The 16,182-nt window shown below is 38.1% G+C and overlaps 2 protein-coding genes across 4 annotated transcripts in view; both read left to right on the top strand.

Moving 5' to 3' along the window:
* The window catches only part of LOC127423920 (DENN domain-containing protein 2C-like), a 35,205-nt gene extending 29,062 nt beyond the window's left edge, over positions 1 to 6,143 (top strand). For 2 of the 3 annotated variants that reach the window (XM_051668610.1, XM_051668609.1), the window contains exons 15-19: positions 1,564 to 1,605; positions 2,414 to 2,522; positions 5,284 to 5,526; positions 5,814 to 5,900; positions 5,995 to 6,143. In XM_051668610.1, the coding sequence (XP_051524570.1) occupies positions 1,564 to 1,605; positions 2,414 to 2,522; positions 5,284 to 5,526; positions 5,814 to 5,900; positions 5,995 to 6,017 (504 nt within the window). In that variant the 3' untranslated portion in view covers positions 6,018 to 6,143. Of the gene's footprint in view, positions 1 to 393; positions 970 to 1,563; positions 1,606 to 2,413; positions 2,523 to 5,283; positions 5,527 to 5,813; positions 5,901 to 5,994 lie in introns of those variants that run through there. The other variant, XM_051668611.1, reaches the window with a different exon arrangement.
* A 1,758-nt stretch (positions 6,144 to 7,901) lies between these two features.
* LOC127423938 (pre-mRNA-splicing factor SPF27-like) lies at positions 7,902 to 16,046 on the top strand. The gene is made up of 7 exons (XM_051668649.1): positions 7,902 to 8,069; positions 8,275 to 8,367; positions 8,472 to 8,542; positions 10,416 to 10,577; positions 15,207 to 15,257; positions 15,406 to 15,486; positions 15,579 to 16,046. The coding sequence occupies exons 1-7, from the start codon at positions 7,902 to 7,904 to the stop codon at positions 15,703 to 15,705; spliced, it is 753 nt and encodes a 250-aa protein (XP_051524609.1). The 3' UTR covers positions 15,706 to 16,046.
* Positions 16,047 to 16,182: the final 136 nt, after the last annotated feature.

Raw genomic sequence — 16,182 nt, forward strand, 5'->3', positions numbered from 1 at the left:
GCCATTGTTGTCATGAAGAAACACTGAAAGAAGACGTAATCACCGGTAAATAACAGGAGACGAAGGTAAAAACAACAACAGTGGATGTGCACATCAAGAGCGTGTGTGTGAGGAGGTCAGGAGATACCTGCATTTGTATAACTCGAGTCTGACGGAATATTAAGACATCTTTATGGGTCTAAACTCCTGAATAGAAATTGTCCGGCGTCTCATAGCAGTCGTAGTGACCGCCTGTGTATGCGCCCACCTTCAGATGGAGTATACTTGGACAGGCTCGCGTTCAGCTGCATTACACAGATGCTGAGCATTCGCATCAAAATCGAAGTATTCTTTGGGCTTAAGTTTCAGAACTGAAAACTTCCTCCTCAATATAAAAAGAGCATTTATTTAAAGTTTCAGAAACAGCCCGTTTGGAATTTGTGAAACTTGTGACATCACAAGGACCAAATACATCTGCATATGACTGCCTCTTCAGCAAGACATCAACAACTATTCGTCATTGCACCCTTGGCCCCGCCCACTGGTGCTCAGTCAGTCACCGGTGAAGAGGAGAGAGGGCCTATCATGGGAGATTCATCTACACTTTTAAGGGGACTTACACAGTACACCTCTGAATTTAAATGTTTTTCTATATAAACGTGCACTAGACAAATGGCTTTGACCTTTATAATACATATCGTGCCGCTTTTAAAAGATGCAATGTCAAGATAGAACAGCTACGCTGTTTCTTGCTGTTTTGAAGGAGTCCTGGGCCATTTTTGCGGTCCAGGATTGTGGATCTGTGCTATTTGTGCTATTTTTAATTGTTGGTCTTTTGTAAACGTGCCCTAGGTGGATGTCTGTGATCATTTCGATGCATTTCTGGTGATGTGCACTGCGTTTTAAGAGCGGTAAAAGCGCAATTTTAAAAACATGTCTCATTCTGCTGTTACCACTGACTGGGAGAAACATGAAACATGTTAGAACATGAGTTTTAACAGAAGAATTCATGTAAGTGCTTTTATAAAATTATAAGCTTCACATTTCCGCTTTTAAACCCTCCAAAAATTGGCCACATTCACTCCCATTGTAAGTGCCTCACAAAAAAACATCGATTTAGCTTCTTTTTTTAAAGAAAATAACGGATGAGTCAAAATTATTTGTGTGGTTATCAACATTGTGTCATTTATGCTGTTGATTGAGCTTAACTTGAATTGAACCCAGAAAATTCCTTTAACAAAACTCTTGATAGCACACCACATTTCAACAAATTTCACCCATAGAAGATGCTATAAAATTCATATAAGTCCGCATCCATTCTGTTGAGACATGATACAAGAACAAGAAGTACTCACAAATTCTGAGGTTCATTTAAGATCCATCTAGTGGCTTATAGTTGTATAGTTTTTGAAGAACACGTTTCTGTTATTTTGTGCATAAGAATTTTTTTCTCGTTTTGCCGTCTGCATTCCAAGAGCTTGGATGGCAGATACGTAACTTTGTTACATAATATGGGCTCTTGTGTCATGTCATTTTGACCTTTTTCATTTCCCCTCTCTCTTTTTCTTCATCTCATTCATACAGCTTCTTATTGTGGATTTGTGTGCGGACAAGTTTGTCGTTCAGGTGTGTATGTGGGTTTTAGTTTCCTAATAATACATGGGTGTGTCCTTTTGAAAGTGTATCTATTAGTGTGTGTTGGGGGGGGGGGGGTGTGGTTTGTGGTTTGAAAGTCAAGTCAGGGCCTGAGTAGTTATGTTTTATTACCATTTATAGACAATGACATGACAGATGAAGAACTCTTGTGTATTAATGTTCTGTCATTGAGCCCAAAAATATATATGGAGACTAAATGTTTTGGGAAATATCATCTTTTACATAAGGGTGTCATTTTGTTCTAAACCCGTACAACTTTTGTTTTTCTCCTGTGTAACGCAAAAGGAGATGTCTGGCAGAATGATCAGCCTCAGTGGCCATTCACCCAACATCTTTTTTCCATGCATCTTTTGTCCATACAATAAAAATGAATGATTACTGAGACTAAACATTCTGCCTAAAATCTCCTTTTGTGGTCCACGGAAGAAAGAAAGTCATACAGGTTTGGAACAACATGAGGGTGAGTAAATGAAAACAGAATTTTCACTTTTGAGTAAATTATCCCTTTAATCTTGGTTATATTAAATCTACATACACTTATAGAATGGCCTCTATATAATTTATAATTATGATGAAAAAACAGAGACACACTGACATATATTTTACAATCCAGTCCATCAAAGTGACCAATAATGATTATTTGTTGCGCTGCCATCTGCTTTTGAAATTTTGCAGTCTTCATGTATTTTTCCCCCGAAGAAATGTCTATGATTCTGTCTCAAATGAGCATGCTCTTATATGTGTTGTTCTCTCTCCTCTGGTAATCTCTGTGTTGCAGCTTGGAGACGAGGACTGTATCTTACCCAGCAAGCTGCAGGCAGCGCTTCAGGAAATCCTGGAGAACCGGGAGGAGATACTAGAACAAACTGCACGGGACAGGAAAGGAGGTCAGACTCATTACACATGCCAATGTGCCTTCACACCCAAACCTATAATATCTGACTGGTTTCACTCATGGTGTATGTTTGAAGGTGTGGTCAGTTGTTTGTGTTGAATGAGCTCTTCACATTAAAGTCATGTTGTCTGTTAATTCATAATGTGATTATTAAGTGACCATCTAACAAAGCGGTTAAAGTCAGCAAAATGCTGGAAAGCATGATTTCAGTGATATAGATGATTTGTCATTCTGGCTTAACTTCAAACAGTCACTATTAACAATAATAATTTACTTATTAAAGGGTTAGTTCACCCAAAAATGAAAATTCTCTCATCATTTACTCATCCTCATGCCATCCAGATGTGTACGACTTTCTTTCATCTGCTGAACACAAACAAAGATTTTTAGAAGAATTTCTCAGCTCTGTAGGTCCATACAATGCCAAAATTTTCAGCTCCTAAATTCCACATAAGAGCAACATAAAAGTACTCCAGACAACTATCTTCAGAAGTGATATGATAGGTGTGGGTGAGAAACAGATCAATATGCAAGTCTTTTTTTTCTCCCTTTTTCCTCCCCAATTTGGAATGTCCAGTTCCCAGCGCTCTAATTCCACGTTGTGGTGTAGTGACTCTAATCAACGAATCTCAGTTGCCTCCGTGTCTGAGATGTCAATCAGCGCATCTTATCACGTGGCTTGTTGAGCGCGTTACTGCAGAGACGTAGCGCGTGTGGAGGCCCACACCATTCACCGCGGCATCCACGCACAACTCACCATGTGTCCCATAGAGAGTGAAAACCACACATTATAGTGACCATGAGGAGGTTACCCCATGTGACTCTACTCTCCCTAGAAACCGGGCCAATTTGGTTGATTAGGAGACCTGGCTGGAGTCACTCAGCATGCCTTGGATTCAAACTCGCGACTCCAGGGGTGGTAGTCAGCGTCAATTCTCGTTGAGCTACCCAGGCCCCTTAAACAATGTATCATAATATTATTCAGCCTTTTGACTATATTTAATATGTAAGGGATAATGTACAGTTAGCCAGTCATTACCGCAAAATAAACCCAGACAGGGTGGTCAGGTCTTGTATCACCGTTTATTTTGTGAAAATGACTAGCTGAATGTACATTATCCCACTTATTACAGGGCTACTTACCAAATTAATAATTCTATGAACATGAAATATTGAGTTGAGTTGATGTTACGTTACTATGTGAGAAGAGACTACAGAAACAGCTGAATTCCACCTCCGGTTTGCTTTAGGTTCAGAGTTCTGTTGGTGTATATATTTTGCGACAATGACCGGCTGACTACTCATTATTCCGCTTATTACACGACTACTTGTCAAATAAATAAATATATACACATAAAATATTGATTTGAAATGAAATGTTCCCTCTTATTACATCCGTACTTGCCAAATAAATTAGTCGTACTCTACAAGCTTAATTGTAGAGATCACTCAGTAATGCAAGAAATAGGGAAGATGATACAAAACTGGGATGACTGGTAAAATATCACTTTATACCTGGGTGTGCGGTCATCATTCAGAATTATCAGAATTGAGTATTTCAGAAGGCCCTGTAATAAACATCTATATTTTTATTTATTTGCCCTGAAACGATTTCAAAGTTTGTTCTTTTTCAATCAGAGGAACCATCGTTTCAACCAAGCAGGCCAAGTGGATTCAAAATGTTTAATGTTAAAAGTAAAATACAGTAAAAATCTAGTTAAAAATAATTAAGGTGTGTATTCCATAATGTTTGGAAGAATGATATTTAATAATTTTCATTAGTATGCACAAATATTAAAAATACATCATAAATAGCAATATATACCTACAAATATTTAAAGGGATAGTTCACCCAAAAATGAAAATTCTCTCACAGTTACTCACCCTCATGCCATTCCAGATGTGTATGACTTTCTTCTGCAGAACACAAATTATGATTTTTTGAAGAATATTTCAGCTCTGTAGGTCTATACAATGCAAGTGAATGGGTGCCAAAATTGTATGCTCCAAAAAGCACATAAAGGCTATATAAAAGTAATCTGTAAGACTCCAGTGTCTTAATCCATATATTCAGAAGTGACATGATAGGTGTGGGTGAGAAACAGATCAATATTTAAGTCCTTTTTTTCTAGAAATTCTTCTACCTGCCAGTAGGGGTCAATATGCATGAATGTGAAAGTGAAAGTTAAAGTGGAGATTGACTGAGCAGGGAGGAGAATTTACTGTTAAAAAGGACTTAAATATTGATCTGTTCCTCACCCACACCTATCATATCGCTTATGAAGACACTGATTTAACCACTGGAGTCATATGGATTTATTTTATGCTGACTTATGTGATTTTTGTTGTTTCAAAATTTTGGAACCCATTCACTTGCATTGCATGGACCAAAAGAGCTGAGATATTTTTCTAAAAATCACCATTTTAGTTCAGCACAGGAAAGAAAGTCACACACATCTTGGATGGCATGAGGATGAGTAAATGATGAGAGAATTTTCATTTTTGTGTGAACTGTTCCTTTAAGTTTATTCAGAGACACAATTAAAACATATTTCTTAAACTCTCATCGTCAAGAAAAGATTATTGGCCAGTTAAAAAACAATAAAATCATCACATTTTGCTTAATATGGTATTGCCAGAAAAATCATTGCGAATAATGTATATCGTGAATATTTTATATATCGCCTAGTACTTGGTTTTTTCACAAAATGTTGTCTTAGTGTGGGTGATGTTATGGTTCCTTTTTCCAACAGATGAATCATACTTGAGCACCTTGATGTCAGAGGCTTTTGTGTGGTTCTTTGTTGAGCTGGTTGGGCATTATTCCCTCTATATGACCGAAGGAGGGCCCGGTGGGTCCCGAGAGCTGCAGAGAGACACTTTCAGGAAATCTCATCCTTCTCGTGGAGTGCGACAGTTTCTGCAGCTCTTCATGGACACACAGATGTTTGCTGGTTTCATTCATGACCGAGAGCTCAGAAAAGGAGGTGTTAAAGGTGAGAGAGGGTGGTGTTTAAAGAAAGCTGTCTATGATTACAGATGACTTGTTAAGGAATATACCAGGGTGTCTTTAATCAAATGTTTATGAATGTGAATGTTTCATGTTGTTCCAAACCCATATGACTTTCTTTCTTTCTTGGAACACAACAGGAGATGATATGCAGAATGTTAGTCTCAGTCACCATTCACTGTCATTGCATCTTTGGGTTTGAAATAACATGAGGGTGTGTAAATGATGACAATTTTGAAGTAATGAGAAGAATGTCTCATCTTTGTTTAACAGGGCTGTTTGAACTGAGAGCTGCAGAATATCTAGAATCCTATCCAGAACCAGAACCGAGTGGAGTCAACAAATTTCTCAAGGGGCTTGGTAAATCATTTGCTTTTTTAAATTGTGAGGAACGTAAAGACAGAGAAGGACTTCTATTCTTTGTTTTGCTCACAGAAAAATGTTTGTTTTGCAGGGAAATTCTTGCAGAAGAAATAAAGGACTGTCTAAGCTGCACAAAATCTGTCAGACACCAAGTATGAGCAGCCACGGCTTCTTCACAGGAGTGTGATGACTCAACCGGCATCTCGTTTCCTTCCCTGTAGAGAATAGACTTGGGTGGAGATAAGGTCAACACTGGAATCAGCTTGTTCTACGACTTGGATTTGCTGTGCCATCATAGAAGAGGAAAAGGCTGGAAATTAGTTTTTAAGCACAAGCAACAAAGAGGATGGAATTACAACACAGGAAAGGAAGGAGTCTGTGTCATGGTATTGTGGCCAATAAGGAAAAAAACTGACTATGAATGAGTTATAACAAGGGTTGGGTTAATGGCCATTTCAGATGTCTTACACTTACCCTGTTCAGTTGCCTTTAAAGGAATAGTTCACCCAATAATGAAAATGCTCTAATCATTTATACACCCTCATGCCATCCCAGATGTGTATGTCTTTCTTTCTTCTTCAGAACACAAAGATTTTTAGAAGAATATCTAAGCTCTGTTGGTCCATTTGCAAGTGAATGCAAGTGAATGGTGGCCAGCACATAGAGACAGCATAAAAGCAGTTCATATGACACCAGTGGTTAAATCCATGTATTAAGAAGCAATATGATAAGTGTGGGTGAGAAACAGATCAATATTAAAGTCCTTTTTTTTTTTTTACTATAAAAGTCCACTTTCACTTCTACATTCTTTGCATTCTTCGGGCATATATCACCATCTACTGGGCAGTTAGGAGAATTTATATTAAAAAGGACTTAAATATTGATCTGTTTCTCCCCCACACCTATCATATTGCTTCTGAAGACATAGAGTAAACAACTGGAGTCACATGGATTACTTTTATGCTGCCTTTATGTGCTTTTTGGAGCTTCACATTTCTGGACACCATTTATAGTAAAATGAGTTACATTTTGGTCTATTTTCAGCCAAAACCGATTGGATCACTTCAGAAGACATGGATTAAACCACTGGAGTCTTATGGATTACTTTTATGATGACTTTATGTGCTTTTTGGAGCTTCGAAGTTTCACTTGCATTGTATGGACCAACAGAGCTGAGACTCTTTTAAAATCTTCATTTGTATTTTGCAGAAGAAAGTAAGCCATAAACATCTGGGATGGCATAAGGGTGATTAAATGAGAGAATTTTCATTTCTGGTTGAATTCCTTTTATGTAATTTGTATTATACTAGACTATAAGGTAGGCTAATGCAAGTATTGTTTTGTAAAAAAAAAAAAAAAAAAACATTCTAAAACTTTTGTCCCAGCTGCAAATTATTTGTAGTTTTAAAATATACAGTATATACAGTATAATGAACGATGGCTTCTGTTCCCCTTCAAGAACATAATGTATGATTTTTCAGATGCACAGAAATTACCTTTCATTTTGAATGTCGGAAGTTGTCATGTTTGCTCTTTTACTAAATATCAATGCAAATTTTCACAGTTTTAAAGGCTCTTACACTTTGTACAGTTTTTTTTAAGGAATATTTTGTGTAACTAGACTTTGTTACATTTGCAAATAAAAATATCTTATCTCTGATACAGTATTTATAGACGAGACGTGCATAGAATTAAACCATGTGACTGAGTTGCATTCAAATATCTGTTTTTATAGTATGTACTTATTGTTACAGTAATAAATAGACCATAGGAAATTTGCCATAAAATGTGTAAGATATTTAAAGAGAAACATGTACACAAAATATAGTACCTGTCTAAAATGTTGACACCTGACTGAATGTATGTTTTTTAAATATAAATTGTGCCTATAAGATTTGACTTTACTGTCATTCTTCCCTGTATAAATAATATAATACAGATTGATTTGGTGGGCCTGTCGTCTAGCCTGTTTCCGCTCCGACACGCAAGACGGCGCTGATGTTCACATGTATGTTTATCAAAACATTAGAAACGGCGCACAGCGTGCAATGCATTTGTTTCTGGAAGGTTAGTATGGCAGGCCCTTCTTCAGTCGCTGGTGATGTTTTTGTTGATGCTCTGCCGTATTTCGACCAGGGATATGATGCTCCAGGGGTTAGAGAAGCAGTAAGTAAAAGGAACGTGCATTTATATACGACCAGTCCCTTTAAAACGACGATAAATAATGATTACTTGCTTTGCATCCTATAGCTAGAAAGGGGATTGATATATTCTGGTTTTCTGGAACTTGAATGTGAAAGTTCAGCTGTTTTCTTTTACATTTGTATAAATTACAGTATTGTTTATAATCTTTCAATATTCATCCTTAAAGGCAGCTGCTTTGGTCGAGGAGGAGACAAGACGATACAGACCAACAAAGAACTACCTGAGTTACCTGCCCACACCTGATTTCTCAACTTTTGAGGTACAAAAATTAAATTTATTTATTTTAAATTTTTTTTGTGCTTCTGTCTCAATATAATCAACATTTCCACAGTATAACGTTAGTGTTGTGTTGTTGTCATGTAGACTGAGATAATGAAGAATGAGTTTGAGAGACTTGCTGCTCGTCAGCCCATGGAGCTGCTCAGTATGAAGAGGTAAATGTTTACTGTTTAAACTATTGTCACAGGTATTAGACTAGTCTGCTGATGACTTGTCTGAAATTAATGTTACTTGATCAATTTTACAAAAGGGAGGGAAACAAGTTGCTAGAAGTTTAACCTAACAATGTATACCTCTGGTCTTATTGACCTGGGACCTTATTCCACCCCATTCCAGTCTTATGAAATTTTAGTATGGAAGTAACGAATCCTGTTCTAGGTTTGTTGCATCATCTCTTTGAGATATATCAGAATGTATTCTATTCAGTTATTTTTTTAATTGTCTTGAAAATGTTTTGAAAATTTGACACTATTTGGGCATTTTGTACATCCATTTATGATGGGTATACACTGGTGGCCAAAAGTTTGGAATAATGTACAGATTTTGCTGTTTTGGAAAGAAATTGGTCATTTAATTCACCAAAGTGGCATTCAACTGATCACAAAGTATAGTCAGGACATTACTGATGTAAAAAAAAACAGCATCATCACTATTTGGAAAAAAAAAAAATCATTTTTGATCAAATCTAGACAGGCCCCATTTCCTGCAGCCATCACTCCAACACCTTATCCTTGAGTAATCATGCTAAATTGCTAATTTGGTACTAGAAAATCACTTGCCATTATATCAAACACAGCTGAAAGCTATTTGGTTCGTTAAATGAAGCTTAACATTGTCTTTGTGTTTTGTTTTTGAGTTGCCACAGTATGCAATAGACTGGCATGTCTTAAGGTAAAAAAGAAACAGCTTTCTCTAGAAACTCATCAGTCAATCATTGTTTTGAGGAATGAAGACTATACAATGCTTGAAATGGCCAAAAAACTGAAGATTTCATACAAAGGTGCACACTACAGTCTTCAAAGACAAAGGACAACTGGCTCTAACAAGGACAGAAAGAGATGTGGAAGACCAGATGTACAACTAAACAAGAGGATAAGTACATCAGAGTCTCTAGTTTGAGAAATAGACGCCTCGCATGTCCTCAGCTGACAGCTTCATTGAATTCTACCCGCTCAACACCAGTTTCATGTACAACAGTAAAGAGAAGACTCAGGGGTGCAGGCCTTATGGGAAGAATTGCAAAGAAAAAGCCACTTTTGAAACAGGAAAACAAAAAGAAAAGGTTAGAGTGGGCAAAGAAACACAGACATTGGACAACAGATAATTGGAAAAGAGTGTTATGGATCTTAACCCCATTGAGCTTTTGTGGGATCAGCTAGACTGTAAGGTGCGTGAGAAGTGCCCAACAAGACAGTCACATCTATGGCAAGTGCTACAGGAAGTGTGGGGTGAAATGTCACCTGAGTATCTGGACAAACTGACAGCTAGAATGCCAAGGATCTTCAAAGCTGTCATTGCTGCACGTGGAGGATTTTTTTGATGAGAACTCTTTGAAGTAGTTTAAGTTCTGATTTTTTTTCTCTTTTTTTTTCCAAATTGTAATAGTAATTTTTCATATTATTAATATCCTGACTATACATTGTGATCAGCTGAATGCCACTTTGGTGAATAAAAGTACCAATTACTTTCCATAAGAGGAAAATCTGTACATAATTCCAAAATTTGCCGCCAGTGTATGTGCTGGGTCGGTAAAGACCAGAGTATGTAGTAATGTGTGGCGAAACACCCATGCATTTAAGGGTTAAATATTCCCTAGAAAATAAAAACAAACATTTTATTGACATATTTTTACTTCAACGTAATGCATAAGTAGTGTTCGTTGCACAAGTGTGTAGTTGAGGGAACTGCATCATTAGTCTAGAATTTGTTTTCTTTTTAATTATACAAACTTTACCAAAGGACACTAGCTGTTAAAACAAAGTGTGCTGTTTGCATTTATACCTCTCGTTATTTTGAACATTATCTTAGGTATGAGCTGCCTGCTCCTTCATCTGGGCAGAAGAATGACATAACAGCATGGCAGGACTGCGTTAATAACTCAATGGCCCAGCTTGAGCACCAGGCAGTGCGTATTGAGAACCTTGAACTCATGGCCCAGTATGGGACCAATGCATGGAAAGTGTCTAACGAGTAAGTTAACGGAAGTCTGTAATTTGAACCATTATCATTAATCAGAGACTCTCCATATAGATGTACTTTTTCATAGGAGAAATTTGACCTACATTAATCAACATTAGTATTTTCACCTCACCTGGAGTCACAAGTTCGAATCCAGGGTGTGCTGAGTGACTCCAGTCAGGCTTCCTAAGCAACCAATTGGCCCGGTTGCTAGGGTGGGTAGAGTCACATTGGGTTAACCTCCTCATGGTCGCTATAATGTGGTTCTCGCTCTTGGTGGGGCACGTGGCAAGTTGTGCGTGGATGCCGCAGAGAATAGCGTGAAGCCTCCACGCGCTAGGTCTCCGCAGTAACGTGCTCAACAAGCCATGTGATAAGATGTGCAGATTCACTGTCTCAGACGCGAAGGCAACTGAAATTCGTCACTACGCCACCATGAGGACCTAGAGTGCACTGGGAATTGGGCATGTCAAATTGGGGAGAAAATCCCCAAATATAGAAAAATATTTTCTACATTGTACTAGAAAAGTCAGCTTTGATTACTGTGAACACTGTTTGTAGGCTCATGACCTTGGTTAAAAAGATTTTAAAGACAAAACATTTAAAGTAATAGTTCACCCTAAAAAACAAGAAGCTGGACGATCATCCAATCATTGACTGTAAATCTCCCTCGGTGCCGACATGTTTGCTTGACACACCTGCATCTCCGCAAAATCAGAGCTGAAGATTTCCACACGAATTGTAAAGTCTGACATAAAGTGCGTTCCATTGTGGTTTTCCCAGTATGAAGTTTAAAATTCCAAGTTAAATGGGAGGAAGTATGAATCATCACAGCAACAAACACCAACAGAGTGCAGTGTGACTTTCAAACATCTAATGTTGAAGTCAGAAGTTTACATACACATAGGTTGAAGTTATTCAAACTCATTTTTTAACCACTCCACAGATTCCATATTAGCAAACTATAGTTTTGGCAAGTCGTTTAGGACATCTACTTTGTGCATGACATGAGTAATTTTTCCAAAAACTGTTTACAGGCAGATTGTTTCACTTTTAATTGACTATATCACAATTCCAGTGGATCAGAAGTTTACATTCACTAAGTTAACTGTGCCTATATACAGCTTGGAAAATTCCAGAAAATTATGTCAAGCCTTTAGGCAATTAGCCAATTAGCTTTTGATAGGCTAATTGGAGACAATTGGAGGTGTACCCATGGATGTATTTTAAGGCCTACCTTCAAACTCAGTGCTTCTTTGTTTGACATCATGGGAAAATCAAAAGAAATCAGCAAAGACCTCAGAAAGAAAGTTGTGGACCTCCACAAGTCTGGTTCATCCTCGGGAGCAATTTCCAAATGCCTGAAGGTACCACGTTCATCTGTACAAACAATAGTACGTAAGTATAAACGCCATGGGACCATGCAGCCATCATACCGCTCAGGAAGGAGACACATTCCGTCTCCTAGAGATGAACATATTTTGGTGCGAAAAGTGCAAATCAATCACAGAACAATAGCAAAGGACCTTGTGAAGATGCTGGAGGAAACAGGTAGACAAGTATCTATATCCACAGTAAAACGAGTCCTATATCGACATAACCTGGAAGAAGCCACTGCTCCAAAACCACCATAAAAAAGACTACAGTTTGCAAGTGCACATGGGGACAAAGATCTTACTTTTTGGAGAAATGTCCTCTGGTATAATGAAACATAAAGTGAACTGTTTGGCCATAATGACCATCGTTATGTTAGGAGGAAAAAGGGTGAGGCTTGCAAGCCGAAGAACACCATCCAAAATGTGAACCATGGGGGTGGCAGCATCATGTTGTGGGGGTGCTTTGCTGCAGGAGGGACTGGTGCACTTCACAAAATAGATGGCATCATGAGGAAGGAAAATGATATGGATATATTGAAGCAACATCTCAAGACATCAGCCAAGAAATTAAAGCTCGGTCGCAAATGGGTCTTCCAAATGGACAAGCATACCTCCAAAGTTGTGGCAAAATGGCTTAAGGACAACAAAGTCCAGGTATTGGAGTGGCCATCACAAAGCCCTGAACTCAATCCAATAGAAAATTTGTGGGAAGAACTGAAAAAGCATGTGCGAGCAAGGAGGCCTACAAACCTGACTCAGTTACACCAGTTCTGTCTGGAGGAATGGGCCAAAATTCCAGCAACTTATTGTGAGAAGCTTGTGGAAGGCTACCCAAAAAGTTTGACCCAAGTTAAACAATTTAAAGGCAATGCTACCAAATACTAACAAAGTGAATGTAAACTTCTGACCCACTGGGGATGTGATGAAAGAAATAAAAGCTGAAATAAATCATTCTCTCTACTATTATTCTGACATTTCACATTCTATTTTTTTTTTCTTTTAGATTTTTTTTCCCCTTTTCTCCTCAATTTGGAATGCCCAATTCTCAATGGGCTCCAAGTCCTCATGGTGGCGTAGTGACTCGCCTCAATCTAGGTGGCGCAGGAGGAATTTCAGTTGCCTCCACGTCTGAGACCGTCAATCCGCGCATCTTATCACGACTTGAGCGTGTTACTACGGAGACCTTCACGCTATTCTCCGCGGCATCCACGCACAACTCACCACGTGCCCCACCGAGAGCGAGAACCACATTATAGCGACCACGAGGAGGTTAACCCAACATGACTCTACCCACCCTAGCAACCGGGCCAATTGGTTGCTTATGAAGCCTGACTGGAGTGACTAGACAAAAGTATGGTATGGTAGTTGGCATCTTTACTTGCTGAGCCACCCAGGCCCCCAAAATTTCACATTCTTAAAATAAATTAGTGATCCTAACTGACCTAAGACAGGGAAAGTTTTCTACGATTAAATGTCAGGAATTGTGAAAAACTGAGTTGAAATGTATTTGGCTAAGTTGTCTGTAAACATCTGACTTCAACTGTGGATGGAGCACAGCTGAATGTAAAAGAATGCAGGGTCTTCAAATCTATTTTCAACTTAACACGAGTTTAAAAACACGATGATAATGGCGTCACGAACACCACGGTTCAGAAACAGTAGTGCGCACTTACTAAGCTTATTACGGTAACCTGAAGGAAGAACAGAGACGAACGTCCTGAGCATTATTTCACTGAATTGACCAGCGAGTCTTCACATAATGACAAAATATTATGCACTATATTTTTGATTATGCCCTCTTTTGTACTTATTGTAACAGACTACATTATAACAGCCTATGTTAATGAAGAGACGTTGGAACAAAGGGACCAAAGCAGCCAAAGACGTATGACATTCAGTATATGTACATACTGTATATGTATGTGTCCTCCCACCCCACCGAGTACTCGAGTAGACAAAATGACCAAAATGCCCATACCTACTTAGGTTATGGGAAACTTACGCTTCATGTCCGATGTGAACTCTGCCACACTTTATCCATTATTTCACTTTGGAGCAAAAGCCAGTCTTTCAGGTAATTCAACTTGCACTCTCATCGGAGAAACAGCCATGATCATCAAAGGGTCAGAATAGTTTTCTGAATGTGGTGTTATCCAGACTCAGGAAAACATATCTTTTAAACCGCATGCTCGACAAAACTTTTATCACTTAAAAACATCTGTCAATCAGAGGTCAAACACACTTCCTGTCCGACACATACGGCTATTGTTATCAACTAAACAGACATCCTGTCGGACACATCCGGTTATCGTTATCTCTCAAACACACATCCTGTCAGACACATCCGGTTATCGTTATCTCTCAAACACACATCCAGTCAGACACTTCCGATTATTGTTATCAAACATAAACATCTGTCAACTAATTCTGGTCACGCCCCCCTCATAAATCATCCGGCCACGCCCCCTCATCAGTCAAATTTTGACATTTGCCTCCCTATTTCGACTACTGACTTTCTTCTGCTGAACACAAAGATTTATAGAAGAGTATCTCAGATCTGTAGGTCCATACAATGCAAGTGAATGGTGAACAAAACTTTGAAGCTCCAAAAAGCACAAAAAGGCAGCATAAAAGTAATCCATATGACTCCAGTAGTTTTATCAATGTCTTCTGAAGCGTTCCAGTCAGTTTGGGGTGAGAACAGACCAAAAGATTACTCCTTTTTTACTACAAATCTCGACATCAGCAGTCTCTTTGGCAGTCATGATTTCAAGCTCGATTACACTTCCTAGCGCAATTAAGTGTTCTGGGCATGCGCCAAGCACTAGGAAGTGTTATGTAGCTTGAAATCATTATCGTGCCTAAAGATTGCAATGGCAAGATGTACAGTGAAAAAGAAGTTACATTTTTGTCTGTTCTCACCCAAAACCAATTGGATCACTTTATATTAGAAGATATGGATTAAAGCACTGAAGTCGGATAGATTACTTTCAATGCTGCCTTTATGTGCTTTTTGGAGCTTCAAAGTTCTGGCCACCATTCACTTGCATCGTATGGACCTACAGAGCTGAGATGTTCTCCTAATCTTTGTGTTCTACAGAAGAAAGTCCTACACATCTGGGATGGCATGAGGGTGAGTAAATGATGAGAGAATTTTCATTTTTGGGTGAACTATTCTTTTAAGCAATTGCTTGCGAAACATTGATAGAAATTAAAAAATAATTGTGAGATTTGATCATAATTGGTTCTCTTCTCTGTTAAACAGTAATTTGGCCCTAATGATTGAAAATGCACAAAAGGAACTGCAGAAGGTTAGGTGAGTAACAAAGTATAAGTCATTGTGCACTAATAGTTTGGGAAATTATTTGATCTTGACATTAATATTAATACAATTCAGTTATCTATAAACATCATCATAATAATGGGTTTGCTCACTGTGATGCATTTCTTTGTTCTCCTTCCAGAAAACAGATACAGGACCTGAACTGGCTGCGCAAAAACGATCAGCTAGCTGGTGGAGCCAAACTTCGAGAACTTGAGTCAAAGTCAGCACTGCATGGAGTATATTTCTGTGTCAAGTTTAACTCAATCAGTTATCTGAACTCTTTATAAGTGTTTTTGCTTATTTGTTTCACAGCTGGGTGTCCCTCGTTAGCAAGAACTATGAAATTGAGCGTGCCATCGTACAGCTGGAGAACGAAGTGAGACAGATGAAACAGCAACAGGGTGATGAGAACAAAGAGAATATTCGACAGGAATATTAAATAATGACTATCAACACCATCTTGAAACTGTTGCAGACTTTTGCTTGTCTTGGACCAGTAAATGATCACTCTACCAAAGTGTCACTTTTTAAAATTAAATGACGAAGAGAGAGCCATCTTTATACAAGGAAAATGGACAATAGTGTTTTATTGCAAACAGATTAAAAACTGTTGTAGTCCAGATGTCATAATTCTGCACCAAAAGTAAAAAAAACACACACACAAAAAAAAAAAACAGTTAAAGTTCATTTAAACTCTGGAAATCAGTTACTCACATTAGTTTGTTTATATGTTTACTGTATACATTGAGTTGCAGTTCACTAAAGCATTTTGCAAAGCTCTTGTGGCTGTATTGTCATTTATAATAATGTTTTGTTGTCTTTTATGTGATTACCTGACAGACCTTTAGGTAATATTTTCTTTTTTTTTAATGTTCCACTCTATTTGTATTTTTTTAAGAAACACAATAAAATGCTG

Source organism: Myxocyprinus asiaticus, chromosome 33 (assembly GCF_019703515.2).
Source record: "Myxocyprinus asiaticus isolate MX2 ecotype Aquarium Trade chromosome 33, UBuf_Myxa_2, whole genome shotgun sequence".
Classification (NCBI taxonomy): domain Eukaryota; kingdom Metazoa; phylum Chordata; class Actinopteri; order Cypriniformes; family Catostomidae; genus Myxocyprinus; species Myxocyprinus asiaticus.

Excerpts from the sequence above, each read along its gene's own strand:
- LOC127423938 (XM_051668649.1), top strand. The coding sequence starts at position 7,902 with ATGTTCACATGTATGTTTATCAAAACATTAGAAACGGCGCACAGCGTG. Across the intron at positions 10,578-15,206 it reads GCATGGAAAGTGTCTAACGA|TAATTTGGCCCTAATGATTG; the intron begins GTAAGTTAACGG and ends TCTGTTAAACAG. Across the intron at positions 15,487-15,578 it reads CTTCGAGAACTTGAGTCAAA|CTGGGTGTCCCTCGTTAGCA; the intron begins GTCAGCACTGCA and ends TTTGTTTCACAG.